At 35.4% G+C, this 20,818-nt stretch overlaps 1 protein-coding gene across 22 annotated transcripts in view; it reads left to right on the top strand.

The window, feature by feature from the left end:
* EPB41L2 (erythrocyte membrane protein band 4.1 like 2) overlaps window positions 1-20,818 on the top strand; it is a 110,524-nt gene that overhangs the window by 64,062 nt on the left and 25,644 nt on the right. For all 22 annotated transcript variants that reach the window (XM_083830677.1, XM_083830675.1, XM_083830676.1 and 19 more), the window contains 7 exons: window positions 1,834-1,876; window positions 7,835-7,910; window positions 9,428-9,646; window positions 10,109-10,196; window positions 11,766-11,918; window positions 13,564-13,661; window positions 17,872-18,044. In XM_083830677.1, coding sequence (XP_083686803.1) covers window positions 1,834-1,876; window positions 7,835-7,910; window positions 9,428-9,646; window positions 10,109-10,196; window positions 11,766-11,918; window positions 13,564-13,661; window positions 17,872-18,044 — 850 coding nt within the window. The remainder of the gene's footprint in view (window positions 1-1,833; window positions 1,877-7,834; window positions 7,911-9,427; window positions 9,647-10,108; window positions 10,197-11,765; window positions 11,919-13,563; window positions 13,662-17,871; window positions 18,045-20,818) is intronic.

The raw sequence follows: 20,818 nt of genomic DNA, 5'->3' as shown, positions 1-20,818 counted from the left end.
TGAAATGGGTCTCCGCTAAAATCTTTGAAGACTTCATGTCTTTCGAGGCCTGTCCTTGTCAAGGTTCTTCCAGCAGGTAGTATTTTTTCTGATTTAAGCAAAATGAATTTTGTCCAGATATTTTTGAAGGAATGTTGTCTCTTCCTTTATAACAATATTATGGACTGTGTATCTCTGGAATCGTTATAACAGTTATGAGATGTAGAGGTTGCAGGCTTTTTAAAGCAAGAAATGTGGAATTATCCATGTGTTTTAATTAATTACACCTATAACAAATGATAGTGTTTTGGTTTTTGCATTTATTTTTTAAAGAGTATTTGTCTAATGCAGACGTTCTGCATTAATGACAAAACTAGATTAAGGTTATTTACAACAACAATCTTAGTATTTTGGGTCATGTTCACAGAAGCCATGTCCTTTACCAGCTGAGATAAACAGTAAGTAAGGATTTGCTGCAGTGTAAGAATATCATGTGTATCACATTCTCCTAATGCATATAGACCTATAAAAGTGTGGTATAGCACACTGTGTTCCTGAAATGGACTTATTTTGAGTTGGAAAGTGTGCAGTAGACTGATTTTTATATGGTTGTGGAAAACAATTATTGGTGTCTACAGTTTGGCATCACAGACTGAAAGGTGAGTCACAGTGTACTCAATACCTGGTACTTGGCTAGGTTAGGCAAGAAACATTGACAGAGATGCATCCTTAGCAACGTTTGTGCTGGCACTGAGGTCCCTGCTGACCTTGAGGCCGCTGTTACCTGCAGTGGACTGTTGAAATGCAAATGTTGACCTTGACCTTGCAAGTTAGTTGCTAGCTCCTCACTACTTTGCACACTTCTGCTAATGAAGCATACTCAGTTTGGCTGACAGACTGGCTGTGTGTGCATATGTGTGCATGTATTTGTTCATGTATGTTTGTGTCTGTCTATGGGAAATAAACATTCAAATGCTGTGTAAAATAAATGTTCAGTAACTGCAGTTAAAAGGCTTATATTTCTAGTCTCTTACTTGATCTATTTTGTAATGTCTATGGGTAAAATTTGTGAACAGGATTGTTTGAATTACAGATAAATGCATGTTACTGATTTCTCATTCTCAAATTTCAAAGTTATGTTTTTGGATCAATCACAAAAAAAGGTCTGCATAAGTAACAATAGTAATTGAAATGTTATAACCACCTTAATAGGTAGTACAAAATACTATATGCTATATGGAAAATTTTCTTAATTTGCATTGCCTAAAATAGAGCAAAGCTTATAGTTTTGAACCTTGTGTATCAGCATTAATATCATACAAGTTAATAGAGAACTTTGCTGTGGGGAAGCTTAGAAAAAAAAAACATGAAACTTGATTATTTTTTTCCAAGCACCTTTGAATGTTATCAGAGCTAAAATGTATATAATTTAAGACAACAGGAATAGTAGATCTCTAGAGATTAAGAGAAATCTCATATTAAATGACTCTCTGAGTATGTAAGCGCTGACATGTAGAGATTATGTAGTTGTTCATGAAGTCTGCTTATGCCAATAAAAGGAGAGAGACAATTGTATATGTCAAATGTAATGTGCTAGCAAAGACTATCCAATTTCCAAAATTACAGGGCATAAATAGTCTAAAGCAATAAAATAAGCCATGAAGGCAGTGGCATCATACAGTATCACTTATGTGCATAGATGGGGAGACTTGCTAGCAAATCACAGGTTGAATTTTAGAATTTTCTGGGAAATTTTAAAGTAGAACAGAAGTCTAAACAATACGAACTTTGTAGTGTATGAAATTACTTCATTTTCTCTGTGAAATTATTTTAAATGTTTGTTATTTTTTTCAGAACTGGTTAGATTCTTCAAAGGAAATTAAGAGACAAATTCGAAGTAAGTACTTATGTATTTGGATGTTATGTCCCCTTCTTTTTGCTCACAGAAAATTTCTTTCTAAACTCAGTAGTCTGGATGTTGATTTAATTGAAACAGCATTAAAAGAATTTATATCTGATGACATTCAGCCTTAAAACAAAAAGCAAAGCTTCTATTTCTGTCCACTGTCCAATAAGGAGAGAAAGGATCACTCAGACTTCTGCTGTAGAAGTTAATGACTATAGTGGCTGCTGACCCAAATTTTTCTGTATTGCATTTGACTAATCAGTAGATATCTTTTGCATCCCAAAACAGTAGATGTTATTCAAATTTTGGTGCTGATATTTGGGTTATGAAATGGAAAAAGTTAACTTGCAGAAATGGTCATGGTTGATGCTGTAAGGCTTTCAAACTTCAAAGACTCACCAGAAGAACATGAAACTACAAAATAAGAATCAGTATGTCTTACAGAAGGTGTATATTTTTTAAACCTGATCAGTCCAGCACCATTTCCACAATGGAAATGGATTAGAGAGAGAGAGAGCTTGGAACCTCAGACTACTCCCTGGAATGTTTGACTGAATCTGTTTAGATCTTTCTGCTTCCCTTATGAAGTATACACAGAGTAACTTATTTTACTCTGTTTCCATAAAAGTCTGTCAAGTATTTCACTCGGCATGCAGCTGTTGTAGTAGACAGGAGCAAATGGTGAGTATGTTCAGGAAATACTCTTTCTGAGTTTAAATGTCTCAAAATAAGTAGCCACTATGAAAGGCTAGACAACTCTTAATTGACACTCTTCTCATTGTTTTATATGTTTGTGGCCAATATGATTTCCTTTTAATGTTTTTTTGGTTTTTTTTGGCGGAAACATTATTTCTAAGTGGCTGACAGGAAATGTAAGTGGGGAGAGAAAGCAAATTTTTTGAAGAGGTGATGATAATAAGACTTGCATGTCTACATTTCCAACGCAACAAGAATATTACTTAAACTGACTTTGATCTTTTCTGGGGCATATGATCCAGTGGGAGTACTTGTAATTAAGAACACCATTGTGCAAATTACAATGGTTAACAAGCGGTTTCTTTACTATTTCTAACTTCTTTGTAAGGCAACGCTCGCATTTTCCAAAAATGGTAGTGATGTTAATTGTTTCCTTTAGACCTTTCCCAATTGGTGAAATCCTCTACTGTGTTGAGGAAGGTGTATTTTCCATTTTCAGTGAAGAAATTAAAGTTACAGAAGTTTCATTGACGACTATTTTTTGGTCTAATATGCTGTTGTGTAAACAAACTAGTCCAATTAAAATGGTGAATGTACTTGCATGCTTATGCAATTGCAGAAGCCATCTGCAATTGCCCTTTTAATAATGGAAAAGTTGCAATACTTCTTATTCCATAGAAATGTGAGGTCTTCGGTTAATATATATATTAGTAGTCAAAATATGTGGGTTAATGGCTGTTTCATTAGGTTTTAATATTTGACAAAAGACACTGATACTTTCCATGTTACTGTCTTGAGTAGTGATCTGCATGCTATAGAGCATCATCTACAGGTATCATGAATCTGAAATGTAAGAACTGGCCTGATATTTTTTTTGGATGCACTACATAATGTTTTTTTAATACTGTGTAGTACATAGTCCAAAAATGTTTTAAGGGAATCTGATTTTTCATACAACATGAAGACCTGTGTTTCTATATTGGAGATCAAGTCCAGTTTCTTGAATTAGGCATCACAATTGAATTTTTTTCTCTGGTCTGTAGTATTTCTGAGTTCATAGGCGTACTGCATGAAGTAAACAACCAAGTGAGAACGCCATTTCAAAGGTTTCTACAATGAAACTTGCTTACACTAATTTGCAAGTAATGAACATACTGTTAGTTGTGTTCTTTGTAATCACTGTATTAAAATTTCAAGATACTGGAATGTACTGTGAAAGCAAATTTTCTCTCCCAACTATGTGGGTACTGAGTAATGAGGTTTTTCTTTGTTTCAGGCTTAGTTCTAGTCAAGAATGGATATCTTAAATATATTTTAACAATATTTTTTTGTACATAAGATACCTGTAAAACCTACTAGCCCATTCGAAATGAGGAAACTCATTTCTTTTTCTTACGTGTAGCATAGACTGAAGCACTAACATGCTAGTTGAGCGTATCTGGACAAATATATTGATCTGAACACTCAAAGGTGTTGAATTTGGAAGTGGAGTTCAGCATGTCAGTTTTCAGCTTAATATTTATAATAATCCGTCTCTCTTACATGTGAGCAATATCAATACTCCACATATGGGGCACTTGTGTACCACCCTGGGGAAGATGAAATTAGAATCCTGTAGTTTCCAGCAAGTCATGGTCTGCATCAGGTTGTCTGTTGCTGAGATTCAGGGTCCCCAGGTTTTGTGATCTGTCATTTATTCACATTGGCCTTTGGCTGGGCAATTATATTGGACCTCAGCAATTACCCATACACCAATGTTGCTGTAGCTAATGAACTTGGTCCACAAATTACTGTCTCATTTCTCAAGGCTATGAAGGTGGCAAAAAACTTGTTTGGCTTCACTCAGCCTGATCTCTTCAGGAAAATTAATTCATGACCTTTTTTAAACTCATGTAATTGGATATCCACTGGCATATCATAAAACCTCTAATTAATTCAGTTATGGACAGGTATGACATTTCTGTTACTAGCTTGGAAATTGATACATCCAAAGTGGATTCAGGCTTTCATGAAACGTAGAACTTCAGCTCTTGCATATAGTGAAGGGACAAACAGTAGCCACTGACTTTGGAAAAGCCACATCGCAGATTTCATGGAGGGTATGGGGTTTTACCTTTATACAAAATTTAATACGAGGTTTTTAACTATGCAAGATGTGGTACATGCAGTTTGTATATAGCACATTCAATTCAGTTTTCTGAGTTTTTCTGAAGTCATTCTCAGTGTAGAAGAACTGAATGAATAAGCCACATAAAGCTGGTTTTACTGTAGTATTAATTGCAATTATTGATGATACATACATGTATGCAAGGTCACGTTAAAGAAATAGATATAATAACGTAAATAACTATACATGTGTAAAATTTGTACCTAACTTCTAAGCACATCACACTGGAATGTAGTAGTGAAGAGCAATAAGCACTGTGCTAAGGGAAGAGTTGTTCCTGTACGTCTGCTAGTCATAAAAATTGTTTTGCAGTTTAGAGATGTCTGAGTTTGTGAGCTGAATCGTGTTGGTCCAAAAAGGTCTGGCTGCACTCTGGTTTTGTTAATGCAACTTTGAAAATGTGGGCTAGTTGTACAGCTACTATATTGCTTTGACTCCCTGGAAGGTAATTTAAGGTATATTATAGACATAATTTTCTTATCTTTATGGGGCATTTGACATCTGTCTGTGAGCAGTTCATCTGTCCCAGTCACACAGTACCCTAAAAATGTTAGCTGAGAGACAGGGATCACGAGTAAAAGCTATAAATGCCATCTCTGGAATAAAAACTCACTGATTTCCAGTGTGAATGGCATGAATCATGTTAATTGTATGTTGTTAGCTGGTTAGTTATTGCGTTCTTTTTCTCGAAGAATGTGCCTAAAGCTGCCACAGAAGCATTTTTGAGGTAACGAGCTGTCTAGAAAAAAAATATGACATTTCTGTAGCACATACCATTAAACATTAAGACAAAGAGCCTTATCAGGAACAGAATGCTAAATATCACTTTAATATCAGATATTTTTGTTTTTGCTGTCAATCCAAAGTGCCAGTAATAGCATGCGTTGTTGTGTGAAGACAATTGTTTGTGTGCCTCTGTTATGTGGCTGTAAACAGTATGTTGTATTGAAGTATAAAAATAGCCTGTGCATATTGTAATACACTCGATGGTCTATGTTCTGAGGATAAATGTGTTTTCAGGTAAAATAGCAGGTCATCAACTGTCCAGAAATTATTTAGTAGAAAATCAACTACAACATTTTTTCTATGGATTAGTTGTGGGAGTTAGTATGAGCAGACATGATTCTTTTTATGTAGTCTGTAGATTCAGAGGATTTGTGCTCTTTTTAGCTTTTAGAAGCTTTTTTTTCTTTTCCAGCAGTGTCTAGGTCTCCTAGTTACAGAGCTTTCTGAAAGCTAACAGTAAAAATGCTGACAAAAAAGAGAAATAGGTTAAGGCCAAATTCATCTGTGATTAGCTGAACTGTAGTCTTAGACCAGGAAAAATTGCTTCACATCGGGAAACTGTTCCATTCCAGGAAAACATTGTCTGGTTGCTACCTGTGTGGAAGGACACATCTTACTTCCATCTTTTCTGCTCCAACCTCCTCCACAGTACCTGTTAACATAACAACTCTCCCTAAACACTGTTTGCATAGATATTTTTGGCTCAATTGCTTCTTGTCATCAGTTCGGTTTACTTAATATTAGCATTAAATGATGATGCTAGTCTCCTGGGAAATACATTAGTCCACTTCCATCATTTATTCCAGATTTAATTCTGTTTGTTCATAGTATATGTATAAATTATTGTTAGAAACTTAAGATATTTTTTCTTCATTCTATCTTGCACTAGACAGCGATAGATAATGGAATGAAGTGTATAGTACCCAAATCAGTACTATGTGTGCATATCAGATAAATTAGGCTTTCTTGTTCAAGGTGATGTACCTTATTTTGTAAGCCAAGCTATCATCGTCCTAACAAATAATTGATAACTGGGAGCATGAAGATACATTATATCCCTACACTCCCAAAAGGAAATAGTGACTTAGCAGCCAGGGAGGATGAGGTTCACAGTTAAGCAGACTTATGCAGAAGTTAAAATGCTACAGTGAATAGTCACGTCTGAAAATATGAAGTAATTTTTGAAACGTTGAAGTACATATCTTGACACAAAGCATCTTTTCACTTAACAGCTGTGAATTTATTATTTCTTTATTTTTAGGAAAACAACCTTAAGCAAAAATGTCAGCACCTGTAGCATAATGTTGGAAGTGGCATTTTGGTCATTTCTTTTTTTAAGACATTTTTTGAAGCATGATTTATCAGAGTATGGCAACTTGTTAAAATCTTCTTAAGAATAAGATAATATTTAAAATTTAAAATATTTAATATTTAAAATCTTATTTAAAATGTTTGAATTTGGAAAACTTCTACATTTTGTCAAATTATTACTTTCCAATGAACATACTTCTCTTGCACATAGTATTATAACAGCAACATTCTTGGAATGGATTTTCATTATTTGAGTGACTTAAATGTTCCAGATTTGAAAGCTGTTTTAGAACTACAGCTATGATTAAAAGCAGAATTTTATGCTTTGTCAAACTATTACTCTAGTTTTAAGTGCTTTTGTATTTAAGATAGGCAATTACAATTTTCATAAGTGAATTAAAAAAACATAATTACTATTATAGTTAAAGGTATTGTTTAAGAAAATTGAAATTATTTTAAAGGAGAAATGGCTAATATTTGTCTTCCATGCATTCAGTATGAAAATGAATAGTTTTGTCTTTCCGTTGTATGCAACACAGACTTCATATTGACATCTCAAGTTCATAGTTACTGTACAGTCTTTCAAACTACAATCAGTTTAAACAGGGAGATAATTAGCCTTGGAAGAGTTGGAAATAAATGCAGATTTAGTGCAAACAGCTATTTATATTTGAATACAGAATATCTGAAGTGTTTTATGGTTATATATTATGGTAGTTTTCAAATTAAAAACTTCTGTTGTTTACATAACTTATTGTTAACATGTTTAATTTTTAACATGTTATGTTTTAGCTTTCACTGTATGTATGTCTGATAATGAATATAATGAATGGTTCTTGCTAATATACTCTCAAAAGAGGAGAAATAACTTTCAAATATTTTCAAGGTTTCAGTGATCTAAAGTTTGCACAACTGCCTTATTTTTTTCTGTAAAAGTCTGTTTGCTTCAACAATTTTGAGATTAACAATCAGATGTTTCCTATATTTAGGTTTACCTTGGCTGTTCACCTTTAATGTGAAATTTTATCCTCCTGATCCTTCACAATTGACTGAAGACATCACTAGGTATGTACGGTTCATAATTTTTAAACTTAAAAGTTACTGCTATTTTATCAAATTAGGCTTCTTCACTTTCTGGATGCCATAACAAGTTCTGTTACCGTAGAATGCTATAGATGTTCTCATATCAACTACTTTCTGGAGTGTGGGCCCAAAGGAGTCCCTTCGCATGGAAGGCATCTTGAGGAAGCAGGAGTACCTGGCAGGGTATTTCTCAAAAAGAATGAGAGGCCTTTGTTTCTTCAGAAAGAAGAATTTAATGATAAGTTGGGATATGATTTGAGGGGAATGCAGGAGGGGGGGATGAGATGACATCATGTATGAAGGAAGACAGTGGTTTATTTTTGGACTGCTGCTTTATTATAAAGCAAATGATGGTATGGGGGTGTTGTTTTGGAGAGCAAAGCTTAAGGGGCCCAAGGTATTTTAGTTATCATCTAGCTTATGTTGTTGAAAATGTAGTATTTGTAGTTTAAATAAAACCATAAAACATGGAAATAATTACCTTGCTTAGAAGGCAATGGGATAAGATCTAATGAGATCTAAGAACGAAGTACTTTCTAAGCACCTAAAATAGCATTGTAAGACTAACATAAGCAGTGTAGGCAATAGGCTTACTTTTTCAGGAGTTATGGCAAACCTAAGCACTTTGTTCTAACTTGGAGTTAGTTAATTCTGGTGAGGTGGGATATGTCATTACATACTGCATTTAATCAGTTCTCTACACAAAATAAGATAGCTTCATGAGTCTGTAGTTGATATATTACTACAAATAACCTAAGACACTTAGTATGCAGTGTATTTCAACTGTGTCTGTGAAAGTTTTCAGTGGCGTTTGGATTGCATGTTGAACTGATAAAGCGTTTTTATGATTATAGCTTAAAGCTAAATTCCTTAAAATTTGAACTTCACTTTTAAAACTTTTTTTAATTAAATATCTGTGCTAGAGCATGATGTTTCCTGATTGTTAACTTGCTATATTTGGTAGAAGACTATGTGCAGTACTTGAAATAGTAAATTCTAATATATACGTGGTTCGAGGAAGGCAATTACGGTTTCAGTAATAATACAGATTTCTTCTATTACATTACTTGATGAGCTAGTGACTGTAAGGTATATAAAAGTTAGAATTTTCAAGCCAAATGGAAATTTCAAAGGAAATGCATAGTTTTTACATAGACACTTGCAGTCTAAAATGAAAAATGAAGGAGTTCTTAAGTCTACTTTTGTTACAAATTAAATATTTTTTCATTCATATATTTGAAATAAGAATTTTTCTTGCTCTTCAGATTATTTATGAAAAGTAATACTGTCTCTTAAAAATGGAAGTGAAATCAATTTATTTTGTATGTCATTACATAGTAAGGTGTAACGAATTATTACTGTATTGGCTTACTTTAAAAAATGCTTATGTTCACATGTATCTGGAGAAATTCTGCCATATCTTGTATATATTTTAATTGGTAACTATTCATCTGCTCCCGTTTTTCACCCCATCCCCCCTCCTTTTCTTTGTCTTGCAGATATTTCTTGTGCCTACAGCTTCGCCAGGATATTGCTTCTGGTCGACTGCCATGTTCTTTTGTGACTCACGCCCTCCTTGGTTCATATACCCTGCAGGCTGAAATGGGTGATCATGACCCAGAGGAGCACCACGGTGACTACATCAGTGAATTCCAATTTGCACCCAATCAAACTCAAGAAATGGAGGAGAAAGTAGCTGAGCTACACAAAACACACAGGTCTGTCAGATACAGTGGGATGAAATTAAATCATGCTGTCATATTTGTTACCGTTTCTCTTAAGAGCTTTTAAACTCCTAAACTGAAGCCTGCCGTTGCTCTGGAAGTCTCTTGCTACATAACTGGAGTCTCTTAATTCCATGTGTTTCAAAATCTCAATTTGAAAATAGTAGCTTCATTAAGATATCAGAAGAGAACATTTGGAGAAAATATTTGATCCAAGCATGTGAAGTAGTTGTCTAATTCATGGCGGTGTAGACCTAAAAATATTTTGATAGAGTGAATGTGGAAACCTAGATTAAAGGAATATAATATGCTCTGAAAGAACAGTTTAGCTGTTATATCAAAAATGCTATTGATACCTTACAAACTGACATTTTTCTGTGTCTGAATTGCAGAATTCCTTTCAGTTTTGATTTTGTTCTTTTGACAATAAACTCAAGGTTTGTTCAATGGTTTTAGGGGCTTGACGCCAGCACAGGCGGATTCCCAGTTCCTAGAAAATGCTAAGAGACTTTCCATGTATGGAGTGGATTTACATCATGCCAAGGTATTGGGGTTTGATTTGTTTTTAGAATAGTGCTTGGTATTAAAGAGCATACTGTATATAGATTACTTGATTTGAAAGTGTTTGGATCTTCAATACTTTCATATAAGCCTTTTGTCTCTTGGTCATGATAATTACTCTGTTAACAGTTTTGACATCCTTAAAATTTATTTTAAACTTAGTTTTATTTAATGCACAGACATGCATGCATCCTAGAAAGAATATTCTAAGTAACTTTTAAGTGCCTGGGCTTTGATCCAAAGAGAGTTGGGGCTATAAAATAAAGCCTAAAAGAATATGTAATTATTTCTGAAATTCCACAAGAGTTAGAAGTGAGGAGTATGGGTGGGAAGAGGTCTTGAGGGAGGGTGCTTTTCAGAGGCTTTTCTTTTTCACCCCTTTGGATGAGTCGAATCGAAATTGCATTACTATTAGGATTTTTTAATGTAAAAATCCAACAAGCCAACTAACTCTCGCTCCCCTTTCAGTTCCTCCCACAAATCCAGAGTCTCAAATCATGAGGAAAATTAATGCATTGTAAGCATATCACTCCTATATATAAGAAGAAGAAAACCAAGACTTTAAAATACTGGAGAAACATTGGACTCCTACAGAAATTTTGTGCACTTATATTTGCAATTTTCCATAGACTACTTCCTGTGTTCTCTTAGAAACACTTGATAGAAATATGCTTACATTCTTATTCATGTACATTAAATATGTCTGGAATATTTATGCATTTTCTAATACAAGTGCAGCATGGCAGTTCACTTGTTTGAAGCACTTTAAGCAACCTGCATACTTAAGAGTTTTATTGAGCCTTCCTTTGTCATAGTTAAGTATCTGAAAGCATTAGAACTGCTGTTTGCCAGAGTCCACTTGCAGTTAATTGTTATGCTGGTAAAGCAACATTTAATGACAGTGTTAGCATTTGATGCAGTTGGTTTGTTGCTTGTGAGGATATAAGATTATGCCATATTACTCTGCAGTGGTACAACATATCCAAGCCTTATCAGTAAGTGCTTGGTTCTGTAGCCTGCTAAACTGGCATCAAATGCTGTCAGTGGCACAGAATGTTAAGAAACCCTGCATAACAGCGCTTTGATTGAAATTATTATGCTGATATTTTCAGCCAGCTATTCATTGCTTCCTGTATCATCTTTGGAATAGTAGGTGAATGTAAAGGATCACTGTCACCAACTTGCTCTGACTTTAATTGATTGTTGGAAAGATCTGTTCTTACTTTCACTTCTTTTAGTATTAGAAATCAAATCATTGGTACACCCACCGTACTTCTCATAGTTGAGTTCGTCCTTATTGGCAGAATCTCTGTTTCCCAGAACTGTGGTAAGTGCAGATAGAGGAGTGCCAGTCATTACTGGAGTCCAAATCCTTTCTTATAAAATTGTTATGCTTGGTCATTTCTTATTTAACAATCTCAATGTCACATTTCATATTCAAACCTGGAAGACCAAGTCCCATTTGCCTTCTTCCCTCAAGGTTTGCCTGAGATAATTACTTGTTTGGAATGTTAATAAACTGATTTTTATGAAATTGTCTCATACACGATAGGATTCTGAAGGTGTGGATATCATGCTGGGTGTATGCGCTAACGGACTGCTCATTTACAAAGATAGACTCCGGATCAACCGCTTCGCTTGGCCAAAAATTCTCAAGATTTCCTATAAGCGAAGTAATTTCTACATCAAAATCAGGCCAGCTGAAGTAAGTAATACCTTTCTGTATTGCCTTTTTTTGTCTAATCATTTCTATCCAGCAACAGAATAACAGCCTCAGTTTTTACTAGGCATCCTGGAAGGCTTATGTTGGATTCGAGCAGAATTTAAGAGGGTTTTATTTTTCTTATCAGATTCTACTGCTTGTATTAAACACTTCTGATTGATTAAATGCTTCTGATGATTAATGAATGACTCCAGCACTTTTTTTTCGGAGGGGGAAGGTAATAAATGCAATCCTGTAACTTATTTTTACTGCAAGTAAAGCTAGTTACGTTGGCCACATTTTTACAAAATTGCAGCCCCTAGGGAGAGTCAGCCTCTCTTCCTCTGTGGATATAATTGTTCACTAAATGTCAATGCCGCTAGTTTTATGGACGTAACCAAAGACCTGAGTTGTCCTGTAGGGAGCTCTAACTTCCTGTTAGCAGCTGTGGAAATATTGAATTCAACTTTTTTTTCCACTTACCGTTATAAGGTTATGGGAGTCAATGAAGGAGGGAGGTTTACATTTTGAGCACATTTTAACTGGAAATTCTTTGTAGAAAACAAAATAATGAACTCCTTAAAGTATACCCTAAAATGTTTAGGATAGCTTTTGCTGTGTGAATAAATAAAACAAAAGATGTTAATGACATTGCAGAGCTAAATGGAGGAAAAGGTTTGAATTTATTCCTGAATTATTCTGGGCAAGTTATGTACTGTCTGCTAATCTCAAATTTAAATTCATGAAAACTTTAAATGGCAAGTCACCTTTTTTCCCACAGCCTTGTATAAAAGCAGTATTGCTACTTTATGCTGATACAAAATCAGCTGTAGTGCTTATAAACAATTAGGCAAGTTTTAAAGATATATTTTTAAATCTATCTTAATTTTAGTTCCCAGATCTCTTAAGTGCCCCCCCCCCCCCCCCCGAAAAATATTAGGCTCTACACAATCTAATAAAGCTAACTTATCATTTCTCAAAGCATTTATTTTATGTTTGCACACACTTAAAGTTCACAGAGCAATTCCCAGACCTTGTTTTGTTGAAAAAGGATTTATTAAAGTACAGAACACTATCAGTTTGAAATCACTGAAGTATTTTGGTGTAAATAGACTTTACATGAAGTGACAGGAGCTGTATTTAGTTTGAAGTCTAAATGACAGTAGTGCAATACTTACATTGTACTTTTGTAACTTCTGGAACACATGTATAAACAGATAATATTTTTGCTAAAAAAAAAGATATGTAATGAAACGGATCAGTAAGAGTGACACTGCAATATGGATTTCAGACTGGTATTGAATCCAAGGAAAATGTGCAGCACAAACTGCAGTACAGTTATTTCATGCAGTTTAAAAGTGTATTGGGCTGCTAGTCAAAAAATTAGCAAGGAACACTAAAGTAGTATTGGATTTCTCAGAAGAGTCATTAGTACAGATAGGAAGTGATAATGTGTTTATTACCTGTCATGACTAGCCCAACCAGTATAATTATATTAAAAGGCTGGAAACTGGTATTTTTGAAGTCTTACAAACTCTTATGACAGGAGAATTACTGCTTGTTATAGTAATGGAATTATCTGAACTCTGCCTTCTAGTTAATAGCCAGCTTAAGGAAATGGGTTAATTTATTTGTGGATTCTTTCCAGCTGGAACAGTTTGAGAGCACTATTGGGTTCAAACTGCCAAACCACCGGGCTGCTAAAAGGTTATGGAAGGTTTGTGTGGAGCACCATACTTTCTTCAGGTAAATAATTCTCTGCTTCCCCCATTTTGCCAGGTATGCTCATATCTTTCTTTGAAAGGATATGAGGAAAGTTGAGAAGGTTTATCCCCTCTTTTCCCCTACATCCTCCCTCTATTAACATCTCATAGAAGACATCCTATGAGTCACTGACACGGAATTACCAGTTCTGAAGGTCTAAAGTACAAATAAGTGTCATTTAAACTTTCAGCATGCTACTAGTATGGAACTAAACTAGTAATCATACATAGTATTTACTGAGAAATCTACTTTTCAGAACAACAATCTAGAGAGCCAATAGACTCCTTCAAAAGAAGCTGTGGGTTTGACAGTTAATCTTCATTCACTGCAGTTTTTTCAGTATGTTCTGCTGTTTAAATGCTTAAGCTGAATTTTTGCTTGTTTATAAACTGGACTGAGTTCACAGTCATTCTTTAAAGAACAGAGAATCACTTGAATGAACAGAGTGCTATTTGTTTATGTAATAAACCGTAACTTGGAATCATAGAATATCCCAAGCTAGAAGGGACCCACAAGGATCATTGAGTCCAACACTTGAGTCCCCAAAGGACCACCCAAAAAATTGGACCATGTGTCTGAGAGTATTGTCCTTAAACACTTTAATAGAAGTGCTTAGAATTTTCTCTGCATTTTTTCTCAGTAACTGCCAAATGCACAATTCTGAATCAATTATTGAAACTACAGTCTATTTGTCAACGACTACTTTAACAACAGAGTTGTTTCTCTTTCTACTTCCAGCATTGAGAAGTAATTTGAAAAATCTTCATTCATTTTTTTATAATAGCACAATCTCCATGAAGGAGTGCATGTACCCATGCAGCTCAGGAGTAATAGATTTAGGTTGAATTTCTTATGCATTGAATAGGCATCGAATCTAGGTTTCTCACTGTAAAAAGGGCATGTAAAGGGTTACGTTTTCTCCTTCAGTAACTTCTTAAATAAAAAATAATAAAAAATAAAGTGTTTTAAGATGGATCCAATCCTGTTGCAACACTCTAGGTATAAATTGTACATACATGCTAGGCAAAGATATTCAGAGAACTTGAGGAACGATGCTTAGGCAATTCATTAGTAGAACTGTCTCATTGGACAGTTTCTGGATTCAGATTTTCACTGAATGTAGCATATAGTTGAATGCAATATTAGTGTTTATGTTGACTGACAATCAAAGTACTTAATTTAAAAACTTAATTTGAAATGATTATTTTTTTTCATGCTTACTAGAACCCCTTAGCTAAGTTTATTAACCTGAATAGCCCATCATTCTATATTTCTTCAAAATTTGAAGTCTGCTTTGGCTGGTGATGTCTGTTAACACAAATGGCATACAGTTCTTTTCTGCAATGGCAAGAACATTAATGCTCTTCAAATAATTCATGCAGTGGCCTGGATGAACTATATTTCCTATTTTTACAGTAATAAAATAGACCTAAATGGAGAAAAAAATCTCATGGAAGTCAAAAATCCCAAACTGAGAACTACCATTTGCAAATATAAAAGTTCTCAGGAGTATTAATATGCATCAGATAATCTTACTACAGAAATTCTGACGTAATAAAATTAATTGGATTTCAGTCCAATCAGAAGTGGCTTTTCCTAATCAGGCATGACATGATGACAAGAATTATGTAACACGTACTTCAACCATTCTGTAAAATCCATATACTCCACTGATGTCATCAAACAGAAAATCCTCAAAACCTCTCATCCTGATTTAAAAACAGTAAAATAAATCCAGCTGTCTCCAAAGATAAACAGCAGAAGCAATTGCTACAGTGCAAGCTATAGTTTTTTTCATTTCATGTGTTGCTTGTGTATACCACAGTAAATTGTATTAAATCTAGATGTACATTTTTAGGTTCCAGACCTTCCGGCATGCCCTATATAACATTTTAAGATTCCTTGTATTATTTGTCTTTCCAATGTTTCAGTTTTTCTCAAATAATAATTACATTAAGATCCACTTTCTTATAAAGTACGGGAAATTCATTGAGCATGTGAACTCATTTATAGAAATTTGCAATGAACTATACTGAAAATGACAACTAAAAGGCACTGGATTTGCTTGTATCAGCTCAGCCTTATAGGATTCCAGTAACGTTTTCAAAGAGCAATAGCTTGCTTTAAGAAATACTGTCAGAATATATACCTACATTAATCTTTTGAGGTAAGCTGAGTCTGCAACTCTAGATCTTATGCAAAACATGCTTATAATTCTACTTTATGGTGTTTTATTTGAACTTTTCAAGATAGTTTTAACGTGTCCCCAGTATGCTTAAAATGATGCAAACATAGTCTTCAGTTATTTTTATGTAATTAAACTTCTAATACAAAAAAAAAAAAATCAAATGCCCTTAATCAGGAAGTAACTGTTTATCTTGTGTTTTCCACATTCAAATATTAAAAGTTTTTCTCAGCAGGGTGGAAGACAAAAATGGCAGTTAATGCTGTAGCTTTGCCAAGACTGGGAAATAAAGAACAGAAGGAACCTTGGAAAAACACTCTTAGCTTTTTTCCTTATAATGCATAATATACTCTCTTTTGGAAATAATGTGGAGAAATATATTTGTGACAAAGATTGCATAAGGCTGTTTTATAGAAGCAAGAAAAGTGAAGCTTCCGATACTTGTGACTTTGTTATATGTGGCCTTAGTGCAGAGGGGTCGACTAGTCTGTCCTGAGAACTGTTTTCTTTTAAAACATGTTGGAACCCATTAGGAATCAGGTGGATGCGTATGCATTGTAGGCATGCGAGATTGGATCCCTCTGGCTAGCACCCTTGTAAAGATATAAACTTTCTCTCTTAGAGAAAATGGTAGCCTTCTACCTCTCTCACCATTTTTTTTGCAAAGAATCTGAAAATCCTCCAGTTTTGCTGAAATATCTTTAAAATGACTGTCAGTTTTTAGAAACCACTATTGGAAACTGTCTAAATGTATTCTGGATCTGATTCCACTGTCACAGATATTCCCTGTGCAAATGGTTCAAAAGAGTAGAACGAAGTCAGCATCCTATGTCTCTCTGGCACATATATGCCATCATAAGTACGATAGGCATGGTAGTTGTTGGTTCTGCTTGAAAGAAGCTGATGTTCAGAGGGAGAATAGGACACGGAGACTCCCATGCTGGATAAGCGTGTATTTGCAGCACTATGTTGATTCAGGGGAAACATCAAAGACCTTTCTAGAGAAGCTGAGACTGAGAAGAGTTCTTACAGTGATGACTGTTGGTCCATCAACAAGGATGATATTGGAGGAAACAGTACCCTCTGTGTTGAAGTTGATGGCTCAGACTTCAAAAGCAGAAAGTATAAGCAGTGAGGGTATAGAGTAAGAGCTTGAGGTCTTAATAATGAAATGCAGGGAGGTTTAGAGGACCTGTCACTTAAATTCACGTAATGTCAAAAACTGGAAGAAAATTGCAGAATATCTAGTAGCAAATTCTGCTGGACTGTTACTAGGAATTTCTCTGACACTGACTCCAACGCTTAAGTACAAAGGTACAAACATACATATCCAGCATTAATACTACTCATAACTGAATCTTTTTTCACCCTTCTCATGATATGCCTTTTTCCCCACTCTCCTTATATAGAGCATCAACTTATCCAAATCTATAAACCACAATGTAAATAAAACAGGGTTTGAATCTAGCTTATTAAACTTCTTACTGATGGGTGACAGTTCTATATCCATGTGAGCCTTTTTTTTCCACTTGATTCAGCCTGCAATGCAGCTTTGGGACACCATTCCCTCCCTAACTTTGAGGAGTAGCAGCTGCCATATTGGTACCTCGGAATATAGGAAAGACGGTGGAAGTAGTGTGTATGGTTTCCCCTACAAGTAATGTTCTAAGGAGAAAAATCTGAAAGGTATTCCACATAAACCTGAAATTGCCTCAGCTATCCAGAAAAAATGACATTTAATCTAGATAGCATCAAAAGATAAATATTTTGCTTAGTTATACTGTGGAAAACGTGGTAATTATCATCAGCACTTCAACTCTAAATGCAAATGCTAAATAATACGCTTTGTTTTAGAAGTTCTCAGATTTTATGATAAAATCACTTTTTAGAATGCACAAATCATGCCTAGTGAACTAGAGTTGCAATATAATAAGTACTGTTAAAGTGCCTCATTACATAGATAAAATAAAGCCTTTACAATTGACTTTACCCATATTTGCTTTTTAGACTTCTATCACCAGAACAGCCTCCAAAAGCAAAGTTTCTAACCTTGGGTTCTAAGTTTCGCTACAGTGGACGTACACAAGCACAGACACGACAGGCTAGCAACCTCATAGACAGACCAGCTCCATACTTTGAACGCACTTCAAGCAAACGTGTTTCCAGAAGTCTTGATGGAGGTATGCAATTTGACATATGTATTCAGTATAATGATTATATTGTGTTGTCACTCTGCTCTGAGTGACATTTAAAATTGTTGACATTGTGGATATCTAAAATATCAATTGACAGGTTTGTGAATTTCTGTTTCTGATGGGTGGAGTGAAGAATAGCTACTTCTGTTACTTATATATCAGTTTTAGGTTAAGCAGTAAGTTCAGTCACTGTCTAAGTTGTATGGCACTGCTGTGAAAATATGGAGGATTCTAAATTAGACGTACTTTAATACTCCTATCTGTTTTACTAGATAAGCATGCACTATATGCTGTTGATTAGAATTGTATGGTCAGTGGCATTATTGGCCTGGGTGTGTCTCTCTGCGCCAAAGTAGAAAAGGTAGAGCAAGTAGTTTCTTTTGGTTTTGTATAACTTTGTTCAGTGTATTGCTATTCTGGTGTGCTTCTTAGTTACTTCTGTGTTCAGCCCACAAGCTTTCTGTTCAGGTTGTACGAATATCTAAAATGTGTGGATACTGATATTTGGTCTCTGACTAAACAGAAATACCTTCTGTTTTCCTTTACTGGAAACAGACGGACTTTGCAAAGGCAAGTATATCAGTAGTATGTGCAAGAGACATAGAAGCACATGAGCTTTACTCTAAATTGCTTCTGAAAGATACAACATTACAAAAATCTTCATAAAAATGACAGTTTGACTTAGATTCAGGCATACACAACTTTACTAGAATAAAAGTGAACTGTAACAATGATGTGAGTGTTGCTACAATTAAGCTGTTAATTTTACCTTATTTTCTCCAGAAATGTTTTACATAGAATATTTTTACTTTTCCAAATCTTCATTCTTCTGTACTGGGGCAAATAAGCAAGGGACTCTTACTTGGGAAACCTACAGATTGTTACCTTCTGAAGGCCTAAGCAAAAATAAGAGGCAAAAGCGTGTGATCTATTAGCTTGTGATGAGTTGCTAGCTTTTGATGAGTCCTTGTAGAAACCAAAAGACTTGTCACTACATCAGTATAAACTGTCTGATTCAGTTTATTTTGGCTAGAAACAATTTGAGTTCAGCCCAAATCTCAGGGATTGCTTCAGCAAGTCTTTCAGGGGATCTCTTGTGCTGTAATAGTTTTTTAAACTATCATGCAAAATCAAATCCTGTCCTTCCTTCAGGCAGTAGTCCAGATGTAGGTCATTCTGTGAGTGTACATTTGAAACTGGAGAAATCCCAGAAAGTGTACACTGAATCCATGCCTCTTCTTTCTGGACAACAGCATGTCCAGTACCACTGTTCCTCCCAAGTATCTGCAGTTGAGTACTTCATCTCTCTGAGTTAGTCTTAATACCCTCACTGCACCCCTGCTTGAGGGGCCTCAGCATGCTGGAGAAATGGGCTGAAAGAAACTAATGAAATTCAATAAACATAAATGCAGACTCCTGCATCTGAGGTGGAATAATACCATACACCACTACATGCTGCAGGAACGACTGCTTTGAAAGCAGCTTTGCAGAAAAGGATCTGGGAGCTCCCAGTGCACAAGTTGAACGTGAGTCAGCAGTGTGTGCTTATAACAAAGAAGGCCAGCTTCTGTTGGACTATTAGCAAGAGCATGACCAGCCCATTAAAAGTAACAATTACTTATCTCTATTCAGTAGTTTCTGAGACCAAATGTGTAGTACTGTGTCCACCATTGGGCTCCCCAGTACAGGATGGGCATTGACGTACTGCAGTGAGCCCAGTGAAGGGCCACCAAGCTGGTCAGAGAGCTGGGGGCACGTGGTGTATGTAGAGAAGCTGAGAGACGTACAGTCCTTCAGCTTTAAGAAAAGGGTGTGGGGGGATATCCCTGTCTACATACAGGGAAGGTATAGAGAAGATGAAACCAGACTCTTCTCAGAGGTGCCCAGCAATAAGACAAGGGGGAGTAGATGCAAGTTTGAGACAAGAAATTTCAGTTAGAAATAAAGATTTATTTATTGAATTATTTATTTTCAAATACTTTGGTAATGCTCACAACTCAACTACACAAGTCTCTGAGCAACCTGGTCTAATTAGACTAGCTGAACTAGCTGATGTTTTTTCCAACCTAAATTATTCTGTGATTTAAGTTACTCTTGCCCTTGTGGACCTTGAGAGACATATACCCAAGAAGTGTTCTATTTGCCATCCAAGAAGGGATCGGAAGCTTAAGTTGCAGACTTGCTAATTAGAGAGTCCCTGAAAGTCTAACATTCAAAATTGAACATTTCCCATTAGGAGGCCTTGGCTTCTCAGCAGTTTAAGTGAGAGCCTCTGATGTGGATCTGGCTGAGACTGTTATCAAAAACTATATCCCTCAGAGATTCTCAAAGAAAAGCCTTTTTGAACTTTCAGTGCTTTGGCTTTGTAAAGTCAAGACTTTGGGGGCATATGAACGTTCTACAGAAGATTACTAAATGAATTAAGTTTATATCAAAGTTATACTTCTTAAGGCTGCTTAACTTAATGAACTCTCCTGTACTCCATTCCTACTATTTTGACCAAGCCAGCCATCCTTATTTGGAAAAGAAGAAAAAAGCCGTCCTGCTCTAATGAGCTGAATCAGATAAGAGGGGATATTGTGGTTTTGGCTAGGATAGAATTAATTTTCCTCCTAGTAGCTGGTATGGTGCTGTGTTTTGGATTTAGGAAGACAATGTTGACAACACACCAATGTTCTAATTATTGCAGAGCAGTGCTTACACTAAGCCAAGGACTTTTCAGCTTCCCACACTGTCCTGTCAGTGGGTCAGCTGGGGGT

The sequence above is a fragment of the Anser anser genome, assembly GCF_964211835.1.
Source record: "Anser anser genome assembly, chromosome: 3".
Lineage (NCBI taxonomy): Eukaryota > Metazoa > Chordata > Aves > Anseriformes > Anatidae > Anser > Anser anser.
The sequence above is the reverse complement of the archived record's forward strand: the minus strand, read 5'-3'. Positions and strand labels throughout refer to the sequence as shown.